This window comes from Capra hircus, chromosome 5 (assembly GCF_001704415.2).
Source record: "Capra hircus breed San Clemente chromosome 5, ASM170441v1, whole genome shotgun sequence".
Lineage (NCBI taxonomy): Eukaryota > Metazoa > Chordata > Mammalia > Artiodactyla > Bovidae > Capra > Capra hircus.
The window spans coordinates 4,688,500-4,701,317 of NC_030812.1; the positions used below are offsets into that span (position 1 = coordinate 4,688,500).

The following is a 12,818-nucleotide window of genomic DNA, read 5'->3' on the forward strand; positions in this document are numbered from 1 at the left end:
AAGCAAGTTTTCTTGAAGAAATATATGAAGCTAAAAAAACCTGCTGGGACACTAGCCATTTTTGTCTGAAACAAATGAAAACAAAACAAACAAAAAAAAATTGTTACCTACTGTTATCATGGACAATTTATCAGAGATGATGTTGATATTTCAGACTGTCTATACATGCTGGCGAAAGAAAAAAATGAAAATATTTTAACTTTATGAGAATTCAATGATCCCTAATCTACCTGCTGAGCTTTCCACTCTTCTCATTTATCCTGCAGTTTTCCACAGAGGATCATTAAAACATTGTGAAAATCTCAATGAGGCAGTTGGTTTAGAAGAGGATATTCTTTCGTCCACGATGAAAACAAAAGGAGCATCTTGCACTGAAATCCCACATAACTAGCAAGGATTCCTTTTTCTCGACTGAATTTTCATCAGTATCACATAAGAATTCGAAAATTCCTCGGGTTACTTACTCAGCAATTGACATTTACTCTGCAGTCGATTCATTAATAAAGGATGCCACATCATCTGCTGTCAAAAACCGACTCCAGATATTTGCCAACATTACTGAAGTGAAAAACCTGCACTCACTTAACTCAGCCATCTGTTTTGGTTAGCTCTGCCGATGATTTTCCTTGTTTTGCCCCTTGCTGATCCTTTTCTCTCGGCTCCCGGAGAGGCGGGGCCCGGCTCCCTGCACCGCCCCTCTGCGTTGACTGGTGGGCCGCCGGGGCGAGCCTGCGCGTGCGCACTGGCCTGTCCGCGGCAGGTGGAGTATGGAGGCCCTGCCCTCCTCCGTGGAGTGGTGCGCCCGATGGTTTCCTTTGACGCAGGCGGGCATTTGGAAGGTGTGGCTATGTGAGTTCTGGCTGCTACTGCTGGGTTCCGGTTTGAAAGCGCATCTTTTGCCTGACGAGGAGGACGTAACGTTTATCAATGAGTACGTGAACCTCCACAATGAGCTCCGGGGCAACGTCTTGCCCCGAGGGGCTAACTTGCGCTTCATGGTGAGGCCCTAAGGCGGTTGCCTAAACCTCCGACGACCCCTGTCGGGACGCGCCCCCTCAGCCGCAGAGTTTGGGCCACTGCTCTGCTGAAGGTGGTGGGGAACCGCGCTTAAGAGTTTGGATTCAAAAATACACGTAAAGTTTACACGTTCAAGAAATGAAAACCACTCTCGCTCTAACGCATACTTGGCACTTGTTGGTTTGCACAGGGCTGGTTCTAGGGTGAGTAGAGCTCCTCGCCTGGGGTGCAAGATTTAAGGGAGCTTTCCATTCTAGAAAATGATCGTTCAATGCAGTATTGTTTTTTAATTTAAAGTCAATGCAAAGGTACTCTTGATAAAAATCGTATCGATTTAAACAAAGCCAGGATCTTTAAGCTTGAACGGGGGGGGGGGGGGGAGGCACGTGTGCAAGGGTGAGGACATTTAATTTTTACTTAAAATGCTGAAGTTTTATTATGGATGTTTTCACGCTAATTTTGCCTTTTTGAAATATTTTTTATCATGGCTCTTGAGTTTTTTGGTATCCAGCCTAAATTTTGCTCTCCAGAGGGTGTTTCATTCACCTCTTCCTAGACCAGACCTGATTTTGCATTAAGTTCTTGCTTCTCTGTTGCATTTTCCTCCTATTTATTTGTAATATCTTATTAGCTTTTCCTTTGGTGCTGTGGCATCTTCATGTCATTAAAAAGGAATGCACAATTAATTGAGTAACTATAGGGCAATTAGGAGCTTCCAATTGACATTGTAAATATTGCAAGGACTGTCTTCCTAGATGTAAGTCTTTTCTTCCTTCTGGATCAGTTCTGTAAAAAAGAAATGTGAAAAAGAATTATTTTCTGCCATGTGTACGATACATACCAAGTACTCTATTGAAGGACAGTGCCAAAGATTAGAACAAATTAATTAATTAATTAATCTAAGCAAAGATTAGAAGTGTAGAATTATTCTGTTTTCACCACATCTGACTGACTGGGCAATTTCAACCCCTTGATAAACTAATCAATTATAAAAAGGGAACTTTCCCTTAATGTTAATTTTAAAGCCTTATTTTGATTGGACATATTTTTTTTCTTTCTTGTTCATTTTCTGTACCTTTTCCATTGTTTCTTCTTCTCTTTATTTATTTTCTCATAGAAATACACTAGCATTGTATCTCCTGAAGGTCAATTTTTTATCTTTTGAATTTAGTTAGAATTTGAGAATATTTGAGAGTGATATATATGTACTTTTCACCCTTTCACATTTTGTGATTAATTTTATTTCTTTTAAGTTTGAAGATTGGCCTTCCTCCTGATAATGAATAACCGCAAAATATTTTAATACAACATTTAATAGGTTTTGTATTCTTAATCTCTAAAAATTTTATTTCAGACATAAAGCATAGAGACTAGTTTGTGTCCCTACAGTATATATCTTCATATGTGAACATTTTTGAAGGAATAGTGTTTTGGGTACAGTTTAAAGCCCCAGTCTAAATTTTATCCTTCTGTTCTTTCTAAAAGTTGATGTCTATTTTTCTCATGGATTTTACTAGGATATAAATAATAACCAGTAAATAACATAGTCTATCAGAATAGTATGTTCTACTTAGAACTTTGCCTTGACACGTTTGGAAATCATACATTTTATTTTCATTGGTTATGCTCAACATTTTAGTGTATATACTTTATAAAGTCCAAAGTTAAGCAACATCTATGACTTCCTTCCAAATATAAAAAAGATACTACAACACACAAATTCTGAGGTCTACTGCCCCTGTCCATGCTGTTGCTGTAACCTAGTAGTTTTGCTCTAGCTTGTATTTAAACTCAAAAATTTTATTGGTTTCTTTAATTATAAAATATACATAATACAAAATATATGGTTTTAACCATTTTTAAATGTACATTTCTATATACATTTACAGTGTTCTGCAATCACTACCACTGTTCATCTCCAGAACATTTTCATCCTTCCAGGCTGAAACTGCACCAGTTAAACACTAACTTCCCATCCCTTTCTTGCTACTGGCAACTACCATTTTGCTTTTCTGTCTTGAAACCTTGACTACTCCAGGTATGTCATCTAAGAATCTGAAGTGTTTCTCTTTGAGATTGTCTTATTTCACTTAGCATGTCTTCAGGGTTCATGCTGTAGCATGTGTCAGAATTTTCATCCTTTTAAAGGCTGAAAAATATTTCACTTTATGGATACATGATATTTCATTTACCCATTCATTTGTCAATGAACACTTGAATTTCTTCCACCTTTTGGCTATTGTGGGTAATGCTACTGTGAACATAGGTATGTGAATAGATGTCTCTTCAATACCCTGCTTTCACTTCTATTGATTATATACCCAGAAATGGAATTGCCAAAACAGGTAGAAATTCTGTTTAATTTTGAAGAACTTATATTCTCTTTCTCATAGTGGCTACATATTTCCCATTCCTACTAACAATACACAGGGTTTCAATTTCTCCAAATTTTTGCCGACACTTGTTTTCTGAGTTTTTTTTAGTTCATAACGGTTGTGAAGTCGTGTCATTATGGTTTTGATTTGCATTTCCCTAATGATGTTAGGTTGAACGTCCTTATTCTTTACATATGTAGAGTTCTTTATATATTATATACATATATATCAGTTCAGTTCAGTTCAGTCCCTCAGTTGTGTCCAACTCTTTGTGACCCCATGAATTGCAGCACGCTGGGCCTCCTTGTCCATCACCAACTCCTGGAGTTCACTCAAACTCACGCCCATCGAGTCAGTGATACCATCCAGCCATCTCATCCTCTGTTGTCCCCTTCTCCTCCTCCCCTGAATCCCTCCCAGCATCAGAGTCTTTTCCAATGAGTCAACTCTCTGCATGAGGTGGCCAAAGTACTGGAGTTTCAGCTTTAGCATCATTCCTTCCAAAGAAATCCCAGGGCTGATCTCCTTCCGAATGGACTGGTTGGATCTCCTTGCAGTCCAAGGGACTCTCAAGAGTCTTCTCCAACACCACAGTTCAAAAGCGTCAATTCTTTGGCACTCAGCTTTCTTCACAGTCCAACTCTCACATCCATACATGACCACAGGAAAAACCATAGCCTTGACTAGATAGACCTTTGTTGGCAAAGGAATGTCTCTGCTTTTCAATATGCTCTCTAGGTTGGTCATAACTTTCCTTCCAAGGAGTAAGGGTCTTTGAATTTCATGGCTGCAGTCACCATCTGCAGTGATTTTGGACCCCCCCCCCAAAAAAAAAGTCTGACACTGTTTCTACTGTTTCCCCATCTATTTCCCATGAAGTGGTGGGACCAGATGCCTTGATCTTCATTTTCTGAATGTTGAGCTTTAAACCAACATTCTCACTCTCCTCTTTCACTTTCATCAAGAGGCTTTTTAGTTCCTCGTCACTTTCTGCCATAAGGGTGGTGTCATCTGCATATCTGAGGTTATTGATATTTCTCCCAGCAATCTTGATTCCAGCTTGTGCTTCTTCCAGCCCAGTGTTTCTCATGATGTACCCTGCGTATAAGTTAAATAAGTAGGGTGACAATATACAGCTGTGACGTACTCCTTTTCCTATTTGGAACCAGTCTGTTGTTCCATGTCCAGTTCTAACTGTTGCTTCCTGACCTGCATATAGGTTTCTCAAGAGGCAGGTCAGGTGGTCTAGTATGCCAGTCTCTTTCAGAATTTTCCACAGTTTATTGTGATCCACACAGTCAAAGGCTTTGGCATAGTCAATAAAGCAGAAATAGATGTTTTTCTGGAACTCTCTTGCTTTTTCCATGATCCAGTGGATGTTGGCAATTTGATCTCTGGTTCCTCTGCCTTTTCTAAAACCAGCTTGAACATCTGGAAGTTCATGGTTCATGTATTGCTGAAGCCTGGCTTGAAGAATTTTGAGCATGACTTCACTAGCGTGTGAGATGAGTGCAATTGTGCGGTAGTTTGAGCATTCTATGGCATTGCATTTCTTTGGGATTGGAATGAAAACTGACCTTTTCCAGTCCTGTGGCCACTGTTGAGTTTTCCAAATATGCTGACATGTTGAGTGCAGCCCTTTCACAGCATCATCTTTCATGATTTGAAATAGCTCAACTGAAATGCCATCACCTCCACTAGCTTTGTTCGTAGTGATGCTTTCTAAGGCCCACTTGACTTCCCATTCCAGGATGTCTGGCTCAGGGTGAGTGATCACACCATCGTGAATATCTGGGTCGTGAAGATCTTTTTTGTACAGTTCTGTGTATTCTTTCCACCTCTTCTTAATATCTTCTGCTTCTGTTAGGTCCATACCATTTCTGTCCTTTATCAAGCCCACCTTTGCGTGAAATGTTCCCTTGGTATATATCCATATTATATATATATATAAAGAGAATTTTTTATATATTCTAGACAAAATATCTTTTAAAATACATGAATTCCAACTGTTTTCTCCCTTCCCATAGGTTGTCTTTTCATTCTGTTAATCGTATCTTTTGATACACAGAAGTTTTTAATTGTAATGAAGACTAATTCATTTATTTTTTATCATGTTACCTATACTTTTGGTGACATATCTAAGAAATCATTGCCAAACCCAATGTCATGAAACTTTCCCCCTTGTTTCTTCTAAGAATTTTATAGCTTTAGCCAACAGGTACATAAAAAGTTCTTCAACATGACTAATTATCCAGGAAATGCAAATTAAAACTACAATAAAATATCATGTTGTATCTATTAGAATGTCTGTCATCAAAAAAGACAGGAGATAGAGAGACAACACAATTACTGAAATTAAAAATACTTTAAAAGAAATCAGCAGCAGAATATCTGAAGCAGAAGAACAGATCAAATAAAGTAAAAAAAATAAAAACTGAGGATAGTCTCAGAGACCTCTGGGACAATATCAAAGTCACCAACATTTGAATTATAGGGGTCCCAGGAGAAGAAGAGAAAAAGAAAGGGTATGGGAAAATTTTCAACTCTAATCTCTTCAAAAATTTTCTCAAAAAAAAAAAAAGAGAAAGTATATGAGAAAAGTTTTGAAGAGATAGAGTTGAAAATTTCCCCAACATGGAAAAGGAAATAGTCCATCAAGTCCAAGAGGCACATACAGTCCCATACAAGATAAAACCAAGGAGAAACATGCCAAGACACATACTAATCAAACTAACAAAGACTAAACACAAAGAATAGTAAAAGCAGCAAGGGAGAAGCAACAAGTAACATACAAGAGAAACCCCATATGCTTAACAGTTGATCTTTCAGCAGAAACTCTGCAGGCCAGAAGGGAGTGGCAGGATATATTTAAAGTGCTGAAAGGGAAAAATCTACAACCAAGATTACTATACCCAGCAAAGATCTCATTCAAAATTGATGGAGAAAGCAAAAGCTTTTAAGACAAACAAAAGTTAAGAGAATTCAGTACCACCAAACCAGCTTTACAACAAATGTTAAAGGGACTTATATAGTCAAGAAATACATGAGAAGAAAAAAGATCTACAAAATCAACCCCAAACTATTAAGAAAATGGCAATAGGAACATATATATCAATAATTACTTTAAATGTAAACAAATTAATGCTCCAACCAAAAGACATAGACTGGCTGAATGGATGTAAAAACAAGAGCCATATATATGCTGTCTACAAGAAAAGCCTCTCAGACCTCAAGACACATATAGACTGAAAGGTAGAGGTTGGAAAAATATATTCCATGCGAATGGGAAGCAAAAGAAAGCTGTAGTAGCAATCCTCATATCAGACAAAATAGACCTTAAAAGAAGTTTACTAGAAATAAGGAAGGACACTACATAATGATCAAGGGATCAATCCAAGAGGAAGACATTACAATTGTAAATACGTAGGCACCCAACATTGGAGCACCTCAATATGTAACACAAACACTAGCAGACATAAAAGGAGAAATTGATAGTAACACAATAATAGTAGGAGACTTTAACATCCCACTTACACCAGTGGACAGATCATCAAAACAGAAAATTAAAAGGGAAACACAAGTCTTAAATGATACATTAAATGAGATGGATCTCATTGCTACCTTCAGGACATTCCATCCAAATGCAGAAGAATACACCTTCTTCTCAAGTGCACATGGAACAGTCTCTAGGGTAGACAACATCGTGGGTCGCAAATCAAACCTCAGTAAATTGAAGAAAATTGAAATTGTACCAAGCATCTTCTCTGACCACAATGCTATGAGACTGGATGTCAATTACAAGAAAAAAACCGTAAGAAATAGAAACACATGGAGATTAAACAGCACATTTATAAATAACCAACAGGTTACTGAGCAAATCAAAAGGGAAATCAAAAAATGTCTAGAAACAAATGACAATGAAACATGACAACTAAAACCCTATGGGATGCAGCAAAAGTAGTTCAAAGAGGGACGTTTATAGCAATACAATGCTACCTCAAGAAACAAGAAAAACATTGATAGACAACCTAACTTTACACCTAAAACAACTGGAAAAAGAAGAACAAAAAAAATTAGTAGAAGGAAACATATGAAGTCTGAGCAGAAATAAATGAAAAAGAAATGAAAGAAACAATAGTAAAGATTAATAAAACTAAAAGCGGGTGTTTTTGAGAAGATGTACAAAATTGACAAGCCTTTAGCCAGATGAATCAAGAAAAGAGAGAAGAATCAAGTCAACAAAATTAGAAATAAAAAAGGAGAGGTTACAATAGACAATGCAGAAGTACAAAGGATTATAAGAGATTATTATCAACGACTATATGGCAATAAAATGGATAACCTGGAAGAAACGCACAGATTCTTAGAAAAGTTCAATCTTCTGAGACTGAACCAGGAAGAAATAGAAATTATGAACAACCTAATTACAGGAACTGAAATTGAAGCTGTGATTAAAAAAAAAAAAAAAATCTCCCAAAAAACAAAAGCCCTAGACAAGATGCCTTCATAGCAGACTTCTATCAAACATTTAGAGAAGGGCTAATGCCTAGCCTTCTAAACTCTCTCAAAAAATTGCAGAGGAAGGAACACTTCCAAACTCATTCTATGAGGCCACCATCACCCTAATACCCAAACCAGACAAAGAACACAGAAAGGAAAACTACAAGCCAATATCACTGATGAACATAGATGCAAAGACCCTCAACAAAATTTTAGCAAACAGAATTCAGCAATGCATCAAAAAGCTCATACACCATGATCAGGTTGGGTTTATTCCAGGAATGCAGGTATTCTTCAATATACACAAATCAGTCAATGTGATACACTATATTAACAAATTGAAAGATAAAAACCATATGATCATCTCAATAGATGCCAAAAAAAGCCTTTGACGAAATTCAGCACCCATTTGTGTTTAAAACTCTTCAAAAACTGGCCATAGAAGGAACCTACCTCAAAGGGCATATTACAGCAAACATTATTCTCAATGGTGAAAAACTGAAAGCATTCCCCCTAAGATCAGGAACAAGACAAGAGTGTCCACTTTCATCACTATTATTCAACATAGTTGTGGAAGGCCTAGCTACATCAATCAGAGAAGAAAAAGAAATAAAACGAATCCAGATTGGAAAAGAGGTAAAGCTCACTGTTTGCATATGACATGATTCTGTGCATAGAAAACCCTAAAGATAGTATAAGAAAATTACTAGAGCTAATGAATGAATTTAGCAAAGTTACAGGATACAAAATAAATACACAGAAATCACTTGCATTTCTATATAATAACAATGAAAAATCATAAAGAGAAATTAAGGAATCAATCCCATTCACCATTACAACAAAAAGAATTAAGTATCTAGGAATAAAGTTACCTAAGTAGATAAAAGAACTGTACATAGAAAGTTACAAGACACTAATGAAAGAAATCAAAGATGACATAAACAGAGGGGGAGATATTCCATGTTCCTGGGTAGGAAGAATCAATATTGTGAAAATGACTATACTGCTAAATGCAACCTACAGATTCAATGTGATCCCTATCAAATTATCAGTGGCATTTTTCACAGAACTAGGACAAAAAAATTCACAATTCATATGGAAACAGAAAAGCCCCCAAATAGCCAAAGCAGTCTTGTGAAAGTGGAATGGAACTGGAGGAATCAGTCGTCCTGACTTCAGATTATACTACAAAGCTATAGTCCTCAAGACAGTATGGTACTGGCACAAAAACAGAAATATAGACCAATGGAATAAGATAGAAAGCCCAGAAATAAACTCATGCACCTATGGGTACCTTATTTTTGACAAAGGAGGCAAGAACGTACAATGGGGCAAAGACAGCCTCTTCAATAAACGATGCTGCCAAAACTGGTCAGCTACATGTAAAAGAATGAAATTAGAATACTTCCTAACACCATACACAAAAATAACCTCAAAATGGATGAAAGATATAAATGTAAGACCAGAAACTATAAAACTCTTAGAGGAAAACATAGGCAGAACACTCGATGACATACATCATGGCAAGATTCTCTATGACCCACCTCCTAGAGTAACGGAAATTTTAAAAAAAGTAAATAAGTGGGACCTAATTAAACTTAAAAGTTTTTGCACAGCAAAGAAAACTATAAGCAAGGTGAAAAGACAACCCTCAGAATGGGAGAAAATAATAGCAAATGAAATAACTGACCAAACATTAATTTCCAAAATATATCAGCAGCTCATACGACTTAATGCCAGAAAAACAACCCAATCAAAAGTGGGGAAAAGACCTAAACAGACATTTCTCCAAAGAAGATAAACAGATGGCCAACAAACACATGAAAAGATGTTCAATGTCTCTCATTATTAGAGAAATGCAAATCAAAACTACAATGAGATATCACCTCACATCTGTCAGAACAGCAATCATCAAAAAGTCTACAAAAAATAAATTCTGGAGAGGGTGTGGAGAAAAGGGAAATCTCTTGTGCTGTTGGTGGGAAAGTAACTTGATCCAGCCACTATGGAAGATGGTATGGAGATTCCTTAAAAAACTAGGAATAAAACCACCATATGACCCAGCAATCCCACTTGTAGGCATCTACCTTGAGGAAACCAAAGTTGAAAAAGACACAAGTATCCCACTGTTCACTGTAGCACTATTTACAATAGCTAGAACATGGAAGCACCCTAGATGTCCATTGACAGATGAATGGATAAAGAACTTGTGGTACATATACACACTGGAATATTACTCAGCCATGAAAAGGAACACAGAATCTAGAACCTATTATACAGAGTGAAGTGAGTCAGAAAGAAAGATAAATGTCATATTCTAACACATGTATATGTAATTTAGAAAAATAGTCCTAAAGAATTTATTTACAGGGAAGCAATGGAGAAGCAGACACAGAGAATAAATTTATGGACGTGTGGAGAGGGGAGGAGAAGGTGAGATGTATTGAAAGAGTAACATGGAGACTTACATTACCATATGTAAAATAGATAGCCAATGGGAATTTGCTGTATGGCTGAGGAAACTCAAACAGGGGCTCTGTATCAACCTAGAGGGGTGGGATGGGGAGGGAAATGGGAGGGAGTTTCAAAAGGGAGAGGATATATGTATACCTGTGCCTGATTCATGTTCACATTTGACAGAAAACAACAAAATTCTGTAAAGCAATATCTTTCAATAAAATAAATAAAAGGACGGGAGAAAACAAATGTTTGTGAGAATGTGGAGAAAAGGGAACCTTTGTGCATTGTTAGTAGAAATGTATATTCATGCAACAATTTTGGAAAACAGTATGAAGGTTCTTCAAAAAAAAGTGTTTTAAAGTTCTGTGTGATCCAGCAATACCACACTTAGGTAGCTGCATCCAAAGGAAATGACAACAGAATATCACAGAGATGTATGCACCCTTATGTTCATTGCAGCATTATTCACAGTAGGGAAGATATGGAAACAACCTGGGTGTCCATCAATGAGTGAATGAACAAAGTAGTAGTATGTATACATACAGTGGAAATCTTATAGTTCAGCAATCAGAAAGAAGGAAAATCCTGCCATTTACAGCAACTTGGAGGGAACTTGAAGGCTTTTGTCCTAAGTGAAATATGCGAGATAAAGACAGATATTACATTTTGTTGATGTTTAGTTGAACCGTGAACTTCCCGATGTTCAAGCTGGATTTAGAAAAGGAAGAGGAACCAGATATCAAATTACCAACATCTGCTGGATCATCAAAAAAGCAAGAGTCCCAGAAAAACATCTGTTTCTGATTTATTCACTATGCCACAGCCTTTGACTGCATGGATTACAATAATTTGTAGAAAATTCTTAAAGAGATGAGAATACCAGACCACCTGAACTGTCTCTTGATAAATCTGTATGCAGGTCAGGAAGTAACAGTTAGAACTACACATGGAACAACAGATTGGTTCCACATAGGAAAAGGAGTACGTCAAGGCTGTATATTGTCACCCTGCTAATTTAACTTATATGCAGAGTTACATCATGAGAAGCTCTGGGCTGGATGAAGCACAAGCTGAAATCAAGATTGCTGGGAGAAATATCAATAACCTCAGATATGCAAATGACACCACCCTTATGGCAGAAAGTGCAGAAGAACTAAAGAGCCCCTTGATGAAAGTGAAAGAGGAGAGTGAGAAAGTTGGCTTAAAGCTCAACATTCAGAAAACAAAGATCATGACATCTGGTCCCATCACCTCATGGCAAACAGTGGAAACAGTGGCTGACTTTATTTTGGGGTACTCCAAAATCACTACAGATGGTGACTGCAGCCATGAAATAAAAAGATGCTTACTCCTTGGAAGAATAGTTGTAAAGCAGAGACATTACTTTGCCAACAAATGTCCGTCGAGTCAAGGCTATGGTTTTTCCAGTCCATGGGGGTCACAAAATGAGTCAGATACGTATAAGTCAGATATGTATAGATGTGTGAGTTGGACTATAAAGAAAGCTGAGCACTGAAGAATTGATGCTTTTGAACCATGGTGTTGGAGAAGACTCTTGAGAGTCCCTTGGACTGCAAGGAGATCCAACCTGTCCATCCTAAAGGAAATCAGTCCTGAATGTTCATTGAAGGACTGATGTTGAAGCTGAAACTCCAATACTTTGGCCCCCTGTTATGAAGAGCTGACTCATTTGAAAAGACCCTGATGCTGGGAAAGATTGAAGGCAGGAGGAGAAGGGGATGACAGAGGATGAGATGCTTGGATGGCATCACCAACTCAATGGACATGAGTTTGAATAAACTCCGGGAGTTGGTGATGGACAGGGAGGCCTGGCTTGCTGCAGTCCACAGGGTCGCAAAGAGTTGGACACAACTTAGCAACTGAACTGAACTGACTGAGTTGCTCAGTTGTATCTGACTCATTCTGTGACCCCCATGGACTGTAGCCTGCCAGGCTCCACTGTCCATAGGATTTCCCAGCGAGAATACTAGAGTGGGTTGCCACGTCCTTCTCCAGGATATCTTCCTGACCCAGGGATCGAGCTTGCATCTCCTGCATTGGCAGGCAGATTCTTTACCACTGAGCCACCAGGGAAGCCCCGAGTATTGCATGGTATCATTTATATGTGGAATCTGAAAAAAAAAAAAGTTGAATCATAGAACCATGGCAGTAAATATTCCAGTGGCAGCAATTCCACTCCTAGGTATTTTTCCAAAGGGTGAGAAAAGGAAACACTAATTCAAAAAGGTATCTATACTCCTATGTTCATTGGAGCATTATTCACAATAGCCAAGAAATGGAAGCAACCTAAGTGGCCATGGGTAGATGAATGGATAGAGAAGATGTGCTATATACAATGAAATATTAGTCAGCCATAAAAAAAGAATGAATCCTTGCTATTTGCGACAGCATGGATGGACCTAGAAGGTATTACGCTAAAGTGAAATAAGTCAAACAGAAAAAGAC

The 12,818-nt window shown here is 37.7% G+C and overlaps 1 protein-coding gene across 1 annotated transcript in view; it reads left to right on the top strand.

Moving 5' to 3' along the window:
- Window positions 471–12,818, top strand: part of GLIPR1L2 (GLI pathogenesis-related 1 like 2) — a gene marked incomplete at its 3' end in the record, with an annotated part of 36,249 nt that continues 23,901 nt past the window's right edge. The window contains exon 1 of the mRNA XM_005679729.3: window positions 471–998. Coding sequence (XP_005679786.1) covers window positions 768–998 — 231 coding nt within the window. The remainder of the gene's footprint in view (window positions 999–12,818) is intronic.